Source organism: Castor canadensis, chromosome 9 (genome assembly GCF_047511655.1).
Source record: "Castor canadensis chromosome 9, mCasCan1.hap1v2, whole genome shotgun sequence".
Taxonomy (NCBI): Eukaryota; Metazoa; Chordata; class Mammalia; order Rodentia; family Castoridae; genus Castor; species Castor canadensis.
Genome location: NC_133394.1, coordinates 10,051,142 through 10,073,136, shown reverse-complemented (window position 1 = coordinate 10,073,136; position 21,995 = coordinate 10,051,142). Strand labels below are relative to the sequence as shown.

The 21,995-nt window shown below is 40.4% G+C and overlaps 1 protein-coding gene across 2 annotated transcripts in view; it reads right to left on the bottom strand.

Annotated features, from left to right (window-relative positions):
• The window catches only part of Scoc (short coiled-coil protein), a 33,446-nt gene extending 12,230 nt beyond the window's left edge, over positions 1-21,216 (bottom strand). Inside the window, exons 1-2 of one of the 2 annotated variants that reach the window (XM_074041192.1) lie at positions 21,079-21,183; positions 1,667-1,775 (exon numbers count right to left, since the gene is read on the bottom strand). Coding sequence is in view for 1 of the 2 variants with exons in the window: in XM_074041191.1 (XP_073897292.1) it covers positions 21,079-21,169 (91 nt within the window). In the remaining variant the exon portion in view is untranslated. Of the gene's footprint in view, positions 1-1,666; positions 1,776-21,078 lie in introns of both variants that reach the window. The other variant, XM_074041191.1, reaches the window with a different exon arrangement.
• Positions 21,217-21,995: the final 779 nt, after the last annotated feature.

Sequence of the window (21,995 nt, the reverse complement as noted above, 5' to 3'; positions counted from 1 at the left end):
TTCAATAATGGTATATTTGATATGTTGTAAGAACTTTTGTAAATACCACGATGTACCCCCAGCATGACGATGAAAAGAAAAAAGAGAAAAGGAATAATACATGCATGTGCAAAACACAATAGAGAAACCCCTTTGAACAATTAATATCCTTTTAAAATATTGAAGGACAGAAATGTGAAACAGGTCCTGTTCGGGGGTGAGCACTAGTAGGAGGGGAAGGGGGAGTGGAGAGGTAAAGGAGGGTAAATGTGGTTCATGTACTTTGCATTCTTGAGTGAAAACAGAACAATGAGATCTGTTCAAATTGTTTTAAGGAGGAGTGAGGGAGAAGGATGGAGGGTAACACTGCTGTCACATATGGAAATGTCACAATGAACTCCCCCTTACAACTAGTGTATGCTAATAAAAATGCTTTTTCAAATTAAATATAAAGTTCCTACAAAAATGAACCCAAGTGTTCACTTTAAGAAATTACACAAAGAAGAGCAAATCAAACTCAACGCAAGCAGACAGAAGAAAATACTGAGTCAAGACCTGATGGGAAACCCACGAAACAATGGGAAAAAAGCAACGAAACTAAAAGGTGGGTTTGGAATTTTTTTAAATGTGAGACTTAGAAATTGAACCCAGGGCTCATGTATGCTTAGCATGTGCTATTCCCCCCAGCCCAAGATGGTTCTTTCAAAGGAATAAGAAGTTTCTAGACAGAATTAACCAGAAAGTGAGAGATTGTGGCTTCACTTCTTTCAGGGATTCTAGTATAAAGCACTAGACTTAAAAATTCATAAGGAAGAACAAAGGATCTAGAATAGCCATACAACTTTGTGAAGGAACAAAGAAGCTGCACACTACAAGCTACACCAAGTTAGAGCAATAAAATCATGGGGATACTGGTGTAAACATAAACACCAACAGAAATGAAATAACAGGGTTAGAAATCAGCCCACACAAGCATCCATATGTGACCAATCACATTTCATAATGACACCAAGGTAATTCCATGGGAAAAGATATAATTTTCTCCAACAATAGTGCTAGATCAATGTGGGCAGAAATGGACCTCAACCCCACCTCACAGCATAGACAACAGCATTAATTTATGGTGGGTCATGGTCTAAAATAAAGCTAAGATGATCCATTTTCTAGGACAAGAGAGGGAAAGTTCACCTGCTTGGTGTTGAAAAAATTTTAGAAAGATCGCAAAAAACAATAATTGAAAATAAAAAACTGAATTGAACTTTGTAAAAATTAAAATTTTCTGCTCTTCAAAAGATACTGATAAGAAAAATATAAATCACAGACTTAAAAAACGTCACAATACATTATTTAACAAATAGCTTGAGTACAGAATATCTAAGAATTCTTTCAATCAAAATCAGAAAAACATCCCAACAAAACAATGGAACACTATAAGTAAAAAAAAAGAGATGCTGATGCACGCAGAAGGAGGAACTGCCTTGATATGGATAATTCTAAAGTATTTAGACAGGACCAGAAGTGTAGCTCAAGCGGTAGAGTGCCTGCTTTTCAAGTGCAAAGCTCTGAGTTCAAATCCCAGTCCCATAAAAAAAGATAAGACATTTATGCTGAGTTAAAATAGGTAAACATTAAATATATAGGCTGTATTATCTTATTAATATAAAATTCTGGGGCAAATAAAACTTACCTGTTGTGATAGAGCACGGTCAGACCAGTGGTTGTCCAGGAGGCAGCAGCTGGTGGGGCAGTGTGACTCGAGGTAGAGCACCTACATAGCCTGAGTTCAAGCCCCAGTACTGCCAAAGGAAAAAAAGTGGGAATTGGGCTGACTTTACTGGGGCATGAGGAAACTTTCTGGAGTAACGGAAATGTCCTAGAATTCTTGACTGGGCTTGTCATCTGATTGTCAAAGTCATCATTTGTAACATAAAATATGTGTGCAATTTGTAATTTTCCTCAATATTCATGTTTTGTTTTCTTTAATTCAGAAGAGAACTAGCCTGAATTTCTTTATGGTCTGTAGTGTGCCAAGCATGCTGCATGTGTTGTTTTACTCACTCCCAAACAATCTGATCAGCTAGGAATTAGCAACCCCATTCCACAGCTGAAGAAATCAAGGCTCAGAGCGCCCTGTGCAACACCACAGCGCTAGAGATGCAGGGCAGACTCAGACCCACTGTTTCACCTGTACGGTGAGAAGCACAGTGAGTGCTCTGTTCAACTGTTATTAGGGTTGCTAGAATCAAGTACAAATAAAGCACTTTGGAACCACAACCCAAAGAAGAGGAGTTGGAACTTGTCACCTCAACATAACCAACTCCTGTTCCCATTGAAACCAAAATATGAACATTCTGGTTTTAAATGAGGCCAGGGGCTCACAATGCACTAGTCAGAATATCCAGGATAAAACTGGGTGTGGTGTACACACCTGTAATCCCAGCACTCAGGAATTTGACACAGGAGGATCAAGAGTTTGAGGCCAGCTTGAGCTACATAGGAAGACCCTGTCTCAAAAACAAAACAAACAATAGCAACAAATTATTTATATACTATATACACAATATGCAATGTATATAATATATTATATGTATATGTATACATGCAAGCCTCAGGCCATAGTTATTCACCTTATGAAGAACTATGAAAGCCTCAATTCCCATGGAAGTAACAACAGATACCAACACTATGATGATAAAGATATTGAAATTATTTGAAAACTATTTTAAGCAGCTATTACAAAAATAGCTGAACAAGTGATAATGAAAAACCCTGAAATAAATTATAAGTAGGAGTTATACATAAGGATCAAATGGAAATTTTAGACCTGAAAAAACAATATTATTATTAAAATTTTAAATTTCAATGAAATTTAAAACCCCACAAAGACTCAATGGCAGGATGGAAAAGAAAGAGGAAATTTTAAAAAGATCCTATGTTTGTGTCATCAGTCCAAGAAATGAATGAAAAGCAGGTTGGTACTGGAAGATGTTTAATGAAACAGTGACTTTCCAAGTTTGGCAAAAGACAATTTCATAGCGGGAGAAAGTGATTGAGAATATGTCTTAAATATGTGAGCCTTGTTCAGTGGTACATGCCTGTAGTCCCAGCAACTCAGGAGGCTGAAGGAGGAGGATTGGTTGAATCCAGGAGTTCAAGCCCTGCCTGGATAACATAGTAAGACCTCCATATCAAAAAAAGGAGAGGGAGGAGGAGGAAGAAGAAGAAGGAGGACAGGAGGGGGAAAAGGAAAGGGGAGGAGGAGGGAGAAGAGGAGAATGAAGAAGAAGGAGGAGGAGGAAGGGGAAAGGGGGGAACGGGAGGAAAAAAGGGAGGGAAAAGGGGAGGAGGGAAGAGGAGGAAGAGGAAGAAGTTTAGGAAAACTATCTAAAAACAGTAGCACAAAAAGATAATCATAAGGTCTAGAAAGTGATACATCATTTGCAAATGCTCAGATCTATCAAAATGTTGATCATTAAGCTGTGCCCCTGAGTGAGAACCACTTGAAATGACAAAGAGGTGACATAAAAGGAGAGTTTGCCTAAGTTGTTAAAAAACAGTCGGGGGTGGGGGGAGTTGAAATTTTGGCAAAGAGGTCACAAAGTGAATATTCATTAAACTAAGTAGTTATTTCATATAAGATTCCATATCTGCATTATAATTTTCAATTTAAAAATGGTTTAAAAATTTCTTGGCTGTGAAAGTTCCCTTCCCTTAAATAAGGAACAGATACAAGTATAAATAGTAACCAAGGAGATTGCATAGAAACTTTGATGATAGGATCAACATTTATATGTTCTGGAATGTGTGAATATTGATAGTATAGTTCATTTAAATGAAAGCACAAAATTAAATTTTTCTTCATAGACAATGGAGGAACTTCAAACTGAAGCTGTGACATGGCAGTGTAATAACAGAAGGAACATACAGAATTAAAGTGTGGACTTCCAGGATCATTTTGATGCTCCAGTCTGACACATTCTTGTCATGCACACAAAAACTTCTGACTTGTCTGCAGTAATTAGAGGGTTCTAAACATACCGTGGATATTTTCAGGTGAAATATGCTAAATGAAAGGATTTGATAACTTTCAAGTGTAGACAGGTGTGTTCCCTGATACTTTAAGCTCATTAATTTGCAAAACATGTTTCATCTCCTTCCTAAATAAGAACTCACATTTTCCTTTTCATTTATTTTTTGCACTTGAAAGGTTATTGAATTCATTGGAGAATGAGTGCTGTCTTGAATCTGGTGATTAAGGAATATATCCTACTTGTTGAAACTTGATTTGAAAATTAGACTTAATACTATACTAGCATCCTTTGGGGTAGTGTACAATACTGGACAGTATACCACACTACTATTTGGTAAATTAAGTTGGCTATGTATACTTATCTCAAGATTATAATTTAATAACCAATAATTGGTTAATTTGATAAGAGCATTGTCATCTATTTGTACCAAAGGTAGAGGCAATAAGAAATTGCCAAAATATTTTTAAAGAGTTTCCAAGCTCTCTAAATTCAAAGGGACCTTAAGATCTTCATGGGATAAAGCTTTGAACTTTACAACAAAAAATGAAAATAACTGGAAATCATCCTGTGAGTCTTGGTGCTTATTTTTCTCTGGACAAAATATTTTCTAATCAGCGCTCTCTAAAGATTGGTGCTTACACCTCTAGCTGTACAAAATGAGCTTTAAAAACAGTGACATTTATTTTGTAATAACAGACAATACGTGAATAACACAACTAAATCTCTTTCTTAGATGTGGCTGCTTAGAACAAAGCCAAGTTCAAAAATGACTTTAACTGAATGGTTAATCTAATGTGGCAAAATTTTAATATTGTTATGCAAATAACTGGTTTGGAAAACCCTATCAACAGTGCAGTAAGCATTGGTTGCAAGAAGAAGAAAGCTGGATTTCAGCCCAGGCTCAGCCTAGAGATCTTTGTCCAATTCTTCCTTCATTTGCTAATTACCTAGGTTAGTTGGGTGTCCATGAAGAGCTAGGTATTATGGGACATGCAAATATTTGAGGTCAACCATAAGACGGTGGCAGAGGTGAGTCACTTTACTGTAAACCCTTGTTTCCTCAAACAAGGGCTTGGAATAGAGACAATGTAGCTTCTTTAACACCATATAGAAGAACCTTGAGAATTTTAGCATCTAGCACTAGCAGTGAGTCTTGGTGGATGGTTCCCCATTTTTAAGAGCCAACCTCTGGTGGTTTGACTGTCTCCGACCACCCAGCTCTAGGCACCCTACCTGACACAGGTTCTCAGAGCATGTTTCCTTATTGAGTTATCTTTGAACTTCCCATTCGGATTTCATGATTTTTTGATTCTGTGATTCTGTACACAAACCTACATTTTCCATCATTTTACCTGGGTACATGTGCCTCTAAAATTTTATAAAATAATCCGTCTTTAAAAATGAAGGCTAATCATTTAGATCTGGGTTCTGTTTTTACTAAGCATAGAGTGATGGTTTGAAGGGCACAGAAATCAGGGTTCCAGTGATAACTAGTACTTTATAATAGAATGTTCTGAGTAGCTAACAAGGCTCTAAAATGCTAGGTTGCTAATGGGTCTTCTTAATTTCTGTTGACAAACCTAATCCTCATAGTCTTCTGTATCCCTGCTAAGTATTTATGATAAAAAGAATCAGCTCAGGAAAGTTCCTCCACAGGCTTTTGTCAGGATCTGGGATTCTATGACACTCACAAGCTAACAAGTGTCCTGTTTCATGAATGCTGGCAGAAGGCATGGGATGCCTGGGTCAGAGTCCAAGAGCTATTAGACAAAGCTCACAAGCAGCATGAGCATCTGTCCCCAGCCCCTCAGGTCCCAGGAGAGTGAGGTGAAGATATGCAGTGAGGGTGGCTCAGAAGGGGAAGTTTGAGCCAGGGGTATCTAATGCTGTACAGCAAATGGAAGCAACCTCACTCATTAACCGGGGGAGGCGCTACCTCAGCCCTTAAGGTTGCTCTCTGCAAACACACTCCATCAAAGTCTATATCAGGGCATGGTGCTCTTGGTGTGTCAACAAGAAATGCAGTGACACTGACGGCTGATGGCACAGCACCTCTTCCAGAATTCTCTGACCCAGAATAACCATGTTCTGTGACAAATTCCTACTCCTCTCCAACCTTCCCTATACATATCTCAAGAGAGTATCCTAAGACATCTCAGAAAGCATCAGTGTGATGTCTACAGTTCAAGAGAAGAAAACGACACTAGCTAGAGGTTGAAGAAGTGTCGGTAGATGACACATTAGTAACATTTCTTCAACTAAATCAAGCAGTATGTTTATAGCTCACTCCTAACCTTCCTTTTTTTTCACTGTTTGATCAAATTCTGCAACAATTAGAAAGGCAAGACTGTGTCAAGTGTGTTTTAAAACAATTGGTTAAAAATTAAGAACTGCTGGACAATGAGTAACATTTGTCACAGCAATGCAGAGCAAGGCCTCCCCAGCTCAAAGGACAGATTTGGCCAGGCTCCCCTCTACTTGCTCTGTGGAAATAGAAAATAAAAGAAAGCTTTGTTGCTAAAGCAGAGAGGCTCTGCCCCTGCCCTGCTCAGAACCAGCCCCAGCATCTGGTCTAAGGGCCGATGACAACTAGTTTAACTCAGTTCAAGTCCTCTTGAGCTATAGAAGAAATAACTCTTTGAGATAGAAAGAGCCCAGAATTCCTCTGATTCACTGCTGATGATAGAATTGTGAACTCTGGAGTTGAAAGATGGCTTTCTTTATGTACACCATGAAACAAATTATAAGCAAGAATCACATAACCTTCATTTGGTGGAGAAAATTGACACAGCCTTCTGAGATTTGCTGGAGTCTGTGTTTTCTCACTTACTGAAATCCCCTCTGAGGATGTCCCCATACATTGTTGTATTTCAGGACATTGGTGTCAGTTGGAATAGTGTCTTTTCCACCCAGAGTTTGATGTAAAAATAAATTTTAACAAGTTTTTCCTAAAAAGCATCATAGGACACAACCCAACTCAACATTTTAACATTTTCATGCAAGCAGCTCTGTGGTTCTGTGGGGAGTGAAGTGTAAAAGGCGTGTCATGTCCTCTTAGCATCACCTGAGAGAAAAATGGTAGCCCTTAAAACTCCACTGGCCCTTCCTGTGCTGCACATGCTCATCCATGCAAACAAAATTATAGTTTTGTCCTGTAAGTCTGTAGGGAAGGCAAGCTAAGAAAATCTAGGCAGAGTTGCTTGCATGGGGTGATCTGAATAGAAAGCTCCTAGTCTTGGTTTCTGAAATTCCTGGAGGGCAGAAACTATGTCTTGTCCATTAACATCCAGAAGTACTGGTGGAATGAATGCTCTGCTTCTGCTCCTTGCTGTCTCTATGTCATGAGAACATATGTCTGTTCTCCACATTTTATGCCAGATTTCCACAGTGTCTTCTCACCTCAGCTCATTTTCCTTTCTACCAAATTACTGCCCCTTACCACAGCATGGCTCTCCACACTTACAGAAAATGAGGCACATATGGAAAGACATCTAGAGTGACAGCTGATGGCACCTCATTGTAACATATCACTCACAACTCTTGGGAAATATTCGCAGGAAAAGGAAAAGACACCACTGATGCTATGAAGGGGCCATGCACAGGCCTGCTTTTTGTTCTTTTTGAGATGGTACACTGCTGCCCTCTAGTGGCAAAATTGATTCAAAATCAGTTTTTATTTCACAAAAATTTTATTTGTTGCTTCATAATTTATCCTATCTTTTATTTGGTAACATTTCCTACTTGTAGAATGACCTTAAATGTATGCAGTAAAGCTTATGTCTGTTCATATCCAAGTAGTATGATTTGGGCGCTTCACAGAATCACAGATCTTTTGAGCTGAAGAGCTCTCAAAAGGGCTTATGAGTTTTTTTCACCATGTATAGAAAGAGACTCAGCCTTCACCTGAAGCCTCATGACAGGGGTGGGACTGACACTCTAACTCTAAAGCTCCTTTCATTCTAGCACTCTCTGCCAGTTCTATGAACCCAGGGCATCTTAGAAAGAGTATTGTCCTTATTCTACCCCACAGGATCTGTCTGTCTGATCTCAAGTCCCCAGAAAGGACAGAACTCTGAAGAACCAAACTGAACTGTGTCTGCATCCTGAGACCCTACATCTCTAGCCTATGACTAATGTCACACTCAATGAGACTTTGGGGGACTTGAGTGAGGATGAATATATTTTGCATTTTGAAGGATATAAACTTGGAAGGGTGTAAATAGTCCCTCCAGTGTGTCCAAAGGACCAACTGTGGTGATTTTAGAAATGGCCATCAACTCCTTGACCACCATCCTCTCACTGTGAGTCATTCTCTCCCACGTTCCTTCCCCTTGAATCCTAACAGCTGTGGGATTGCTTCCTTCCACAGAGTGTGATGCAAGAGATGCTACGTGACTTGAGTGACTGGTCATAAAAGGACATACAGCCTCCATCTGGTGGCCATTAGAACACTTGTTCTGGGGCAAACTAGCCTCCAAGAAGAAGTACAACTTTCCTGAGGCTGTTGTCCAGAAGAGGCCACATGTAGGTGCTCTGATTGACAGCCTTAGCTTGGCTCTCAGCCAACAGCCTGCATCCACTGATGACCATGGAAAAGAGACATCATGAATGCTCAGCCCATCAAACTGCAGGTGACTGAAGCCCAAGCTGACACCTGTCAGTAACCACAGGAGACAGGTGAATGGGGAACTGTGCAGCTGAGTCCCTCCTGAACTGCTAAGCCCAAAGAGTGAGCACAATAAAATGGTACTGAGGTAAGCTGTTACACACAGCAGTAACCACCAGAACAAAGGTTATTGAAGAAATTTCATTTTGAAAGATGCCGTATAACTATGTCCCTTCTAGCACAGAGAGAATTTAAATCACTGCATACAATAGATGCTCTTGAAAGGCTTACTTTCCTCTCAGGACTCAGGCTGAGAAGGGCTGGAAGGTACTACAGGCAAACCAAGCCATGCAGTGCAATTGTCAGCTGAACGAGGAAACCGGGGTCTGGAGGGGTTAAGTAACCTGCGCGGTGTTACTAACTACAGCTAGCCAAACAGGATTTGATTCCAGGGCCTTCATGTTTAGCTCTTGGAAACATAATCACTGCTAGGTGCTTCCCAAGAAAAAGGTTTGCACCACAAATGAATAATAAACAAAGGAAACATTAGCCTTTGCAGCAATGTTTGTACATGAATAGTTAATGGGTTTGGCAGCCATGATTGTAACTTTGTAACTGGTACTTAAACTAATAAAGATAACAGTTATTCAACTCAGATCAGTGAAGTGCTGCTTTATCCCCCAGGCCTGGAAGCCATCAGGAGTGGGGAGGACGGGAAGGGGGGGAGAATGAGGGGCAGAGGAGAAAGAGTGCAAAGGTCAGGTTGAGATCAGGATGAAAGGAGGGGGACTGAAGAACACATCGCCATGAGGAGGAAGGTGGACAGGAGCAAGGATGGAACCCAGTGGTGGGAAGGGGACAAGGCTGTAGAGAGCAATGGGCAGAGTACAAGAGGCAGGTAAAGATAAAAGACAGAGTGGACATCCCGAGTGTGGAAGGACTGAGGAAAAAGGAGAAAATGAGAAGCCATGAGGTGTAAGTTGAAGACACTTCCACTCATAACCTCCGCTAGAAGGAGGAAAATGAAACAAATGCGATGAAATGCTTTTCTTGAAACACAGGAAGAAGGAAGGGTTAGGAAAAGTAGCATGGCTAAATCACAAAAGACAGCTGGGCTCCACACCACCATTTTCTCAAAGGAGTATTAGCTGGTGTGAAGAAGTCAAGGTGATCCTGTGATGTAGAGCTGGATTTGAGGTCTGTATTGTTAAGGTTTGGATACAAAGTGTTCCCTAAAAGTTAACTTGTTGAAGGCTTGCTCCCAGCTGGTAGATCCAAGCACTGGAAGATGATTGCATCATGAGGGCTTTGACTTCATCAACGGATTAGTCTATTGATAGGTTCGTTTTTTGGTGGTGGGAGGCAGAGCCTTGTTGGAGGAAGTAGGTCACTGGGAGCACGCCTTCAAAGGATATCTGGTGCCTGGCCCCTTCCTGTCTCACTCTGTGCGTGCTGGTCATCATAGAGTGATCACCTCTTCTCTGCCAACACTCTCCTTCTGCCTTATCACAGGCCTAAGAGCAATGGAGTCAGTGATCCATGGGCAGAAACCTCAGAAACCAGAAGCCAAATTACACTGTACCACCTTAAACTGTTCTCTTGGGTATTTGTCTCAGCAACAACAACAAAAAGATTCGAATAACACACATGTGCAGATGCCATCCTATCTCCTGAGTCCAGGAATCCAGCTACATGAGTGTAGGAACAAATGCTGACTACACCCACTGTCTCCTGCTTCCGGCAGGAGAAGCCAGTCTGAGACTCAAACCAGATACCCTGAATTTACAGCCTGGTACAAAGCACACTGTCACTAAATATTTGTATTCAATTCTTCTATATTTTCCACTTATCTTATCTGTGGTGGCAGCAAATTTGGAAGCTGATTTACAAGAGAAGAAAGGAAATGAATGCAAGTGAGAATTTGAATAATTCAGGGCAGTAGGAATCGAATCTATGCTCACTTGATTAAAATATTGTTTTAAAATTATAAAATGCTATTTTGTAAGGTAAAATTATATGTAAAAGATTTGAAGACACTGTATAGCTCTCCCCATTCTCCATCTCTTAGGATATACTGGAGATTATAATCCACTTAATAAATTAGGAAAGCAGGAGTCTATGATGATATAAATAAGTAGACCAAAAGTTTGACATGAAATGAAATATTCACATAGTCTTGAAATATCTCCTCCAAAACAATTGCTAATTACAAAAGGAAAAATGAGTAAAGCATTGACCCTATGGTTAATCAAAGTTAGCTTCAATGGTAGAAGGATAGAAAGAAATTCTGACTCACCTGTCAAGATACAATAAGAACACAGTGTCACTTCTGCAGTATTTTTGCCAAATTTATTGGTCATGAAGAAACATTAAACAAACATAAGTTAAAAAACATTTTACAAAATAAGTACCCTACAATCTTCACAAGTATCAAGATTGAGGACTTGTTCCAAACTGAAGACAAAAAATGGCATAAGAACTAAATGCAGTGTGTGAGTCCCCAACTGGGAACTTGACTGTAAAGCAATTCTCAAGACAATGGTGAAGCTTAAATGAACTTTGAAGATTAGGTGAGAGTGATGTGTGCTTGTTATCTTCCTGATTTTTTTAACTATATGGTGGTTATGAAGGAGAAAGTCCTAATGTATCTAGTGGTGTGGGAGTATTAGATTGGCAACCCACACTCAAATAATTCAGGAAAAAGAGAATTCTTTATAAGGTACTTGCAAATTTGGCATAGTTTGAGATTGTTTAAAATAAGAGAAAAAAATTAAAGTTAATGAGCTGTGACTGTTCTAAGTGTGGCATTTACTCTTCGTGTCTTATCTCCTCACCCCTACCCAACTCCAGACCCTCTATGCCTGACCTGTGTATGCTGTAGCTACACGTCCCACTTTCTACATTTTATTTTTTAAGACAACTTTTTGTATTCCTCACTAAAAATACAAAGGGCAGTTGTGTTGATAGATGTCCATAATCTAAGGACTGATAGTTTCAAATGCTTCTCAAAATCAACACCCATGTTAGGATTCATACTTCATTCCCACATTCACTGTATTAGAAAAACTCCAGTGTTAACCTTATTTTTAAAAAGTGCATAAATATAACACTGTGAAAATCTAATAACCTGTAGTCCCTTCATACTAATAAATACATTTTCCAGGTTTTCTTCCCATCCTAGTCCATATGCCTAAATTACTTCTACATGCTTGTGATCACAACATAGATACAATTTTATATTCCACTTTTCTTGTCTGAGCATGTCCCTATATTGCTACAGAGTCTCTGGGGCTCTTCTTGCCCTCTGATTCTGTGATTACATTTTTGAAGCACTGACCCCATAGTGTAACTATAGGATCATATTTCATTATTCAATACCTACAGTGCAGGCACCTTATTGCTTCTACCCAGCCGGGATAAGGTAGTTGTGCTATCTATCTAGTAAGTTCTATTCTGATGTGCTGTCATTTGACAAAGGCTTTGAAGTCACTTAGACCTGGACTGGAATCTCAGATCTGCTCTGTACAAGTCCCTAAACCTTTCTGTGCCTGTTTTCAACCCAAGATCAAGGTTAATATTCCTATCCATGGTATTTGTGAGGATTTAATGAAACCGTGAAGATGAAGTTCTTAGCCCAGTGCCTGGCACGTGCGAAGTTTATAGGAATTGCTTGTTATCACCATCGTCCCACTAAGAGATAATGACCAATTAATTAAATGTGGGCTCCTGACATTTTCTTCCATGATTCTCTTAGTTTGTTTTGTGATTTTTTTTTTTTTAGATAATATCAAATATCCAAAGAGCTAAATGGCATTTCCAAAGAAACCATCGGGTTACCTAAATGGTCACCAGAATTGAGACCCAGCAGGAAAGCTAGAATGACAACTGATAAATCACCTGTCTATAACATCTTCTTTAGTTTTTTTCAAAATAAGTCTAAACACTAAATTGGAATAAGGCAATATCAGTTAGCAATGAACCTGCCTGTTTCCTCTCACAATCAGACCATTACACATTATGGAAAAAGGATAATGTTCCAATTTAAGGATAATGCCCCAAATTACAAAATGGACAAATAAAGGAATTAGTACTTGTCTTAAAAGAAAAAAAAGGCTGCAAAAAAAAATGTTCTTTGAGAAATTCTTTGAAATGTGGGTTCTCCCTGGGCAATGAGTGCTGGATGGTCACTGAGTATTTCATACAGGCACGCTGGCGGCCTGAGAAATTTAGTGTTTTGAATCAACACTCCTGCAAACTGAAGAGTCTCTCAGATTATACATCAATTGTCACTTTATTTATAGAAATCCCATTTTTACACTCTGCTAAGGGGCTTTGAGCAGAAGGGACAGAAATCCACTGTGTAAGTTGAGGGTGATTGCAGTCACAGGAAGCTTAAGTCATTTAGAATTTCAAAAGAAAAAAGGACAATAAGAAACATTGCTGAAAAATCTTCCAAATATTTTTTTACAAACAAAGCTTTCTAAATAGACCTTAGAAAACCCCCTAACCTTGTAAGCAAGGTTGAAAATGAACACAAGATATTCACATGGAAGAACAAATAATAGCAGAGCCTTTTGTTGACTGGGAAAAAGTGGTGCAGACATGCAGGAGGGACAGAGTAAGACAAAAGCATTTTCAATGTGAACTTTCTCAAACAACTTTCAGTACCGTTAGTCACCAACAATGAGAACCACACTTGCACACTGCCAAATGCTGTGAGCCAGTTAAGCTGACAATGAAGTTGGGGTGGGGGTGGAGAGAGAACAAACAAGGGAATATAGTTACATGGAAAAAAGTCCTGAAAAGAACCAGCTGTGGACTGTGTACAATCCAGGAAGGCTGCTGGAGGAAGGACCCATGACCATTCATGTGTGCTGCCACTGGGCCCTTAATGTTTCTAATGTTGAGGATTCAAAATGAATATAAAAAATGTATATAGGAAAGAAAACGTGTCTTTCTGGAACACTTTTCACATAACTCTGGTTCTGCAATTGACATACATATTATTTCCTGTGTAATCACTCATAGCTTTTGCATCATTTAAAGTTTTTATTTCTAAGTAGCTCCACCAGAAGCTACTTCTTCTAGTTTGTCCTGTTGAAGGGATGTGATGTCCTCCTTCTCTCTGACCCCAAACTATCTTGAGGGACTCAAAAGAAACTAGGCTCTAACCCTCAAATCCTGAGCAAATCAGGCAGGCAGGCAGGAGGGGACTTGTGCCCAAGTTCCAATCCAACTGGTCCTTTGTGAAACAAAGTCCCCATGTCATGCCACCTCACCCCCTTCTCTGTAGGAGACAGACCCAAGAAAGGTCAGCACCCATTAGCCCATGAACCCAAGGGAAAAGAAAAATTCACCTGTGCTTGAGGGATCATCTTTGGAAAAAGATTTAATGTAATTATGAAGGATTTCACATAAACTTCACATCAAAAGAACTCTAACCTGCTCTTTTGTGTTTTGGGTTTCGGTTTTTTGTTGCTAAGCTAGTGAAAAAGAAAAAAAATCACACCCCTGATGTGAGGCAACTGATGGATGGTTTTGTCTTTTAAAGGAAAAGTCAAAACATTACTATTTATCCTTGATGAGGAAATGAGAGCACATGCTAGATTACTAAAAACATTTAGATTTGCCCTAGCACTCTTTTTCTTATGGCTGTTTATTGAAGCTAGTTGTTTTCATTATACTAGATCATTGGTTTCAGTTAAGTGGATTTCTTCTGATTAAAGATGTTTCCATAGAAAGAGTATTTTCAATTTCTAATGACACACTAGTGACCCAGAGCCAAGCCACTCTCTCTTGCTGAGTCTCTATATTCCTATGCCACCATCCACATTATATTCAGCTGCCAAGAACAGGTATTTCACTCTGTCAACATCATTATCTGTGGGGAGCAAATTATGAGAAACCTATGAGAATGTGACATAAGCACAGCTGTAACAAATGATTGACAGGCTGAGTCTGGCACCATCCCAACTGCAGAAGAGAGTGAAAGGCAAAATGCAGCACAGCTGCTTTTCCTAAGTGGTTTACATTGGGAGAAGTAAAGAGCAGTCTTCTCTTGTTACAATGTCACGCTCCTCTCTGAGAACTGTTGCTCCACCTCCTTCTTTACCACTGGATATAAAAGACTCACTGAAGGAGGACAAGAGTTTTTTTGATGGGGGATGGATTGATTGGTTGGCAGCTTGTGAGGAGACTGCCACTGACTGAAGCAGCTGGCTGCTGCTGCTGCTGAGTTATGTTAAAGATTAGAGGAAACATGGGACAGCACAAGCCTGAGCACGAAGACTTTAAGATAGATTAAATAAAACATGGGACAGAGCGAGTCTAAGGAAAGAGACTTTAAAGAATAGAAAAGAAGCAAAGTTTTAAAGAAAGACTTTAGAAGTAAGACCTTAAAGGATAGAGAAATAAAAGAAGAGTTATAGAGAAAAGAAGCAACGAGGCCACTATTCGTATCCATCCGAGCACCCAGCACACCTGGCCCCAGCTTTGTCTTCTATCGTTTGTCCTTTCTGAGTCTCCTGTCACCCCCAGTTATGTCAGAAGAACTGAGCTCGAGAAAGCTCCCTACAATTATCCATACTTAGATGGACCCCAAAAGCCAGTTAAGATTTGTTGAAACTTTCTGCATTGCTGGTGCAATGAATGCACTAAAGATCACATTCCCACCATACTAGAGATGATCTTTTTTGGTCACTCTTAAGAATGACTGAGTAATCTTTTAAATTAATATTCATGGTCAAGTTCATTGGGGGTGTAAATAGACGTGGCACAGGGGAGTTTTGCTGGTTCTGGCTTGTGTGTGTGTGTGTGTGTGTGTGTGTGTGTGTGTACACAGCCGACACTTGCCACATCCTTGTGTACGTACTCAGTGATGTGTCCACTCTGGGACTGTCATCTGCAAAGTTGTCTCCCAAGATGTCCAGGGTAATCAAGCAAAGCTATTGACAGCCACACACTTGGGAGCCTGACACTGGCTGCAAATGGTGTTCCCATTCAGCTCCAGAAATGAAAGGCCTGCTCCCTTTTCACAGGAGGGCTCAGGGTCTCTCTCAGCTTTTTACTGGCAGGCCAAATGAAAAGGACCACAGGCCCTTGGTACCTTTCCTCAGAGTGCTAACTAATACAGGGCCTGCGTCTGATCCTGGGGTTGGCCAAGGAGGTGGCAGATGGCCTTCTGAAAGCTTTCAAACCTTGGCTGCTTTCAGCAGGCATGGAGGGGTATTGTTATATTTTCTGCACAGTGGTAGGAAGCAGCACTGAATAAAGGCACACAACAATTGCCACTTGTCTGGGAAGCATATTACAACCTGACAATGGGGGCTAATTGGCTGAAGCCAAAAGCAGCCACAGACACAGCTTTGAATATTATTCAAGAGGTTTTAGAAAGCAGAGTCAGGAAGCAGGCTGAGGCACAAAGGAGAGCGGCAGGAAGGACATTGGCGGGGAAGCACTGAGGGCCCAGATGAAGAGGGAAAGCATGGCTTTATTATACTTAGCAGAAAAGAACTGTGCTCTTGTGGAACGGGTTTGTTCGCCTTCCCTCCCTTCCAAGTCTCCTTATCAGGACCATGACATCAACAGCCAGTCCCCACTTACAGCACAGTGTCCACAGGACATGGTGGTTACCATGAGAACTGATGGACGCACACCTTGGAGCCTTTTAAGAAACTTTTGTGTGAGCTTCTTGAAGTGGGCAGTGGAGAAAATAAAATGCACCAAGTGCTCAGTGCATGCCAGACTAGTCCAAGAAACCTGCATTGTCTCAGTCTTTAAAGGGACTGAGATGTCCTTGTGGTCATTTTACAGCTGGGGGAACTGAGGCCCAGGGATGTTAAATAACCCTTCAGATGTAAGAGATTCAAATCCTGGCATTTCCTCCTCCAAAACTCAGGCCCTTCCTGCCACACTACCCTGTGCCAACTCTTTGAATAACCAGATCACATTCACATCTAGCATGTATTAGACACATGTATAAATGCTTTCTGAAAACAGAGCAAAAGTGGACCATAGTAGAAGTTGACTCTTACTTGGGGCTGACCTAACTAGCCCTTACACCAAAGCACACACAAATTGATCCAGAGTTCTTTAGCAAAAATGTGTTGTAAATCCATGGAATTCCAGACACTGTGCTAGGTGCCAGGCAAATAAACCCCAGGCTCTGTATTCTAGAAGCTTGCAGACTGTTTGACTGTTGGTTAGGACATATATATATATATATATATATATATATATATATATATATATATACATACATATAAGTATGTATGTGTATACATACACGTGTATGTATTTATACACAGAAGCACAATGCACTGAAGAACAGTACTGATAGAGGTAAGTTCTGAGTTCTCAGGAAGAAAAGAGGAAACCTAACTCAGCCTGGAGAGGTCAAGGAAGGCTTCCTGGAGGAGATGTGCCTAAGGAGGGGTCTTAAAGGATGAGTAGGAACTGGATATGCAAAGAGAAAGTTCTGTTGTATTATTCCAGGCAAAGGGAAAGGCAGCATAAAGCCCAGAGGTGTGAACCAGGCAGGGTGTGCACAGAACATAAGTGTCTCCTCCTGAGCCCACATCGTGTGGCAGGAAATGACACTGAAGAGACAGGAAGAGCCAGAAAAAGGGAGACCTTGAATGCCAGTCCAACGTCTTGGGCTTCATCCAGCAAGGGATGAGAGGCATCGATTGTTCTCTGCAGGGAGTGACACTATATGAATTCAACGTGGAGGACAGATACGAATTGAAGCAGCTGAGAGGCTGGTGCTGTGGTTTATGGGGAATGAATGAAGGCCTGATCAAGGAAGCGGTAGTAGGAATGGAAAAGCCAGATTTATTTGAGCAGCATTTTCAGGGTCAAGTCAACATGCACCAGTGGTTGATCGGACTGTTACAGGGAGGGAATGGCATGCATTTCTAGCTTAAGAAACTGGTGGGTGGTGGGACCATTCGTTAAAGTTCTGAGTACAGGAGTGAGAACAGATTTGGGAGGTTGGGATCAAGGTCATATAACACGTTGGTGATCTCCAGGCATCTAGCAAGTAATTGGATTATGAATCAGAAATTCAGAAGAGATAAAAAGACAAGTGATAAGGAATCAGGAACAGAAGTCTGAAAATAGTTTCTTCCGTGGTCACATCTGTCCTGTATAGGTGCTATGTTTGGACCCCTTATTGTTGTTTTTTTTTAATCAGGATTAAGTGAAAAACAGAAAAATTCACAACAAATTATGAAAAATGATTTTTCCCCCAAGGAAAAAGTCAGAACATTGCACACAAAGAAATCAAAATAGCTAGTGAGAAATGAGGCGTCAGGAAAGCCAGACAAGTAGGGAAAAAGTTCAACAACTAACTGAGAGGCCCACAATAAAATAAAGTTAGTTAGAATGTTTTCCACCCCTGTTTCACCAAAAAGCAGTGTTCCAGAGTGGGGCAGCAAAGCAGGATGATCTAAAGCCTATGCAGAAGGGGAGGCAGCAGGCAGGAGGAGAAGCTGTTTGAGGACTGTTTGCCAGAGTTTAAGACCCCAGCCCTCTCCAAATCCCAGGGATCACTCAGGACATGGCCATAAAAGGAACCAATCAACCTGCGTTAGTTCAATGCCTAGTTGGCATATGAAATTGGTAACACCTTCCTCTGGTAAGTAAAAACCGCTAGACATGGCAGGTTCATTGGCAACCCACTCGGGACCCCTCTCTTCCCACAGGAGTTTTCATTCTTTCTCATAATAAACTTTCCCACTTCTATGCTCACCCTTCCTTGTCTGTGAAGTTCATTTTTAGCTTCATGTGACAAAGAACCCAGGACACAGACCTTCCCTCTGACCACACACCTGAGCCGGCAAGGTTGAGAGGAAGCCTTCCATCCCACATGAATCTCCTGTTTCCCAGGTGTCTTTTGAAAAGTACTGTTACCCTGTTTTTTTAACTTCAGCAGAGCTAAGAGGCAAGTAAACTCTTCCTTTTTTTCCTTGTCTCAACCAAAAGTAGAAAGTGCAAGAAAACAATGCAATTTAAAAATGGGCAGAGTAACTAAATGGACACTTTAAAGGGAGTGAAGAGGACTGGTGAAGATGAACCAACATGGGTTGACCACACAAGTGCATGGAAGCAACACAGAAAACTCCCTGTGTAGCTATCTTAACTCAAACCAGCAAAAACATCGTGTTTCTCATTAAAAAAAATACAAATAGTCAATGGTATATGAAAAAAATGTTCAACACCACTGATCATCAGAGAAGTATAAATTAAATCACAGTGAGATCTCATGTCACACTTGCTAGACTGGCTATCACCAAAGGATGAAAGGTAACCAGTGCTGATGGGAACATGCAGAAAAGAAAACCTTTGCACAGTGATGGTGGAATTAATCCAGCCATCATGGAAAGCAGTGTGGAGTTTCTTCAAATAATTAAAAAATCAACTACCCATATGATCTAACAATCCCACCACTGGGTATATAACCAAAGAAAATGCAATTAATTTGTCAGAGAGACATCTGTGCTCCTGTGTTCATTGTAGAACTATTCATAGTAATTGAGAAGTAGACGAAACCTGCAAGCCTATGGGCACCTAAATGGATAAAGAAAGTGTGGTGTAGAGTAATGGGGAATAGTATTCAGTCTTAAAAAAGGAAGGAACTTTTGTCAGGTGTTACAACCTGGATGAACCTAGAGATTATTATATCATGTGAAATAAGCCAGGCACAGAAGGACATACTACATGATCTTATCTACAGATGGAATCTAGAAAAAGCCACACCCATAGAAATGGAAAATAAAACAGGGGTTACCAGTGGCTGGCAGGTAGGAAGATTGAGGACAAGGTTGAATACATGATATAAAATTTCAGTCAGAAGAACAAAGTTCAAGAAATCTACTGTATATACATGACTATTGTTAAAACGACATATGTATTCTAAATTGATAAGAGAATAGATTTTAAGGATTCTCATTACAAAAAAATGATAAGCATATGAATATATGTGTTAGGGTATGATTGAGGGGGTGCAATGGGGTAGGTGAGATTGACTTTTTTTTTTTTTTTGGGTTGAAAGAATAATTATTATTAAAACATTCAATCTCCAGAAATTCACCTACATATGTAATATACTAAATTTTATACAGAAATGTGTATAGAGGCAAGAATTGCCCCTCCAAAATCTTGCAAAAGAACGAAAGAAAACAGGAAGATTTACTCCACAGCTTTTCAAGATTCTGTGAAAACAGCACTAGCTGTAACAATGGCTCAACGCCACCAAACGTCCCTTATTCCAGGCTCAACCTCATTACAACGTGGACAAATTGTGGACTGAATTGCATTCAAGCAGGCAAACACTTTCTAGGAACCACTTGCACAGGATCATAGCTCATGGTGCCTTCTAGAAGATAAGAAGCAGGTTTCCCTCTGCCTTTGTTTCCTTCACAGTCTTCCACAGCTCCTTCATTTCCTAAAACTCCCTGATGGGAGCCCATTTCCTCAGCAGCCCCCACCCCTTGCACCTTTCCTCCGCTGAAGAAGGCTGAGAACGCTCCTCTTTGACTTGCAAAGCCGCCAGCGTGCTTGTATGGTGCTGGCAGGGAGGCTTTAGTTCTGGATGGCGGTTTGGCGGTTTGTGTTAATTGTCTGGCTACACTTTAGAAAGATGCTTTTTGTACCTGAGCATTTAGGGAGAAAGCGGAGAAGTGTGGCTGCATGAAAGAGCAATTGATGTTAAATAGTCATGCTCTGTTCTCTGTTAATCAGCATCAGTAACCCCATGACTGAGCTGCAGTCTTGCTGGCTTCTTGCTATGAGTGAGCTAAAGTCACTTGGCTAGAAAACCACACACACACACACACACACAAGAAAGATCTGGGTGCTTATAGGTTTAGAGAGTCTCCAGTTAACATTGTAAGATTCACCACTGTCTAGTTTCTCTGAGGTGTTGAATGAGTTGCACTTATCCCTCTGTCATTATTTTCCAAACACTCCCCCACTTTTCTTCCTTCTCCTGTGTTCAATTTAGAAAACTTAGTCCTTGCTTAAAAATCAGACATTTTCTGAAATAATTCTTAAAGCTAGTTGTAGCATATTCTAGGTCATTTTTCAAAAATGATAAAATTATTTAATAAAGTGGGGAAACTGACTATCATTGAATACAGATGGTAATAAAAGCATAAGTTTAGTCACAACTTTGAGGGCCTCTTTCCAGAACTTTTAGGAAATGAACATTTTATGTTTTTGTTTGTTGATTTAGTTTTAAAAGCTCATGTAATATAACCACAGGAACCTTAAAAATTATCACTTAATTTAAAAGGAAGAAGAAAAACAGCTCTTAATTAAAAACTGGTTTTGTAGCTATATTTTTCCAAGTCTTCTACAATGTTTGCCATTCTAATAAAGATAATGAAAGTTACAGTTTTTAGAAAGCTGCCTAGCAGTTGCTGAATGGTCTGTTTGCAAGTACATCCGTTTCTTCCTCACCTGTGTCATCTCCTAGAGAAATGCTGGTGAAGATGCCATCCTCCTCCTCCTCCTCTTCCTCCTCCTCCTCCTCTTTGCTGGAACCATCCATCTTGTTCACCTTTCAGACCAGGTAGTGAAGAAAACAAGGGCTGAGAGGAGGAGGGCTTGACTTACGTGACTACCCCTGTTCAATCATTAATAAGCAAGCAGCCAGGCAGGTGCTATCTGAACCCGGCACCGCACCCTCTTCCTGCTTTCCACCTGGGAAGTTCTTACCTGAGAGCTGTGTTCTCAATAGGAAATGATTCACAACCTGAGTTAAAGAGTTACAGGCCTTTACCTGAGGCTGAACTGGCATTGTTGCTGTACCCTGGCCACACACCAAGCCATGCCTTCAATCGACAATGACAATCTCCTTGGGCTGGATTATCTGATAAAATTGCCAAAAAAGCATTTGGAGGAGGCCAGAAGAAGAAATTTATTTGAATGTTTAACATACTTTTTGCATACCTACCATAAACTTCTGAAGGATTTGATCAAGGAACTAGTATGACCTGGGGACGGGTTGACCAACCTGTGTTTATATGGGGATAAGTTTATTGGGAGGATTGATTGCAAGTGCCTGGCACATAGCATGAAACTGATAAGTGTCAACCCCAGTGATGACCACAGGTGTAAGAAGATGAGAAAACTCACATTGAGCTCATCATATGCCTGTATATACACCGCCCCATACAATTCACTAAAATGATAGCATCCCCCTTCTTCTGTTTCTGCCTCGCCTGTCTGTTGTTGGAGGAAGAAGCATTCTTTACAACTGTTTTCCCCTTGTCCCCTTGTCCGCACTCACATACATAGGCAAATCCAGAACTATCTTAGAATGTCAAATCATTACTCCCATGGGGAAAAAATATGACAAATTTGATGAGGCATTT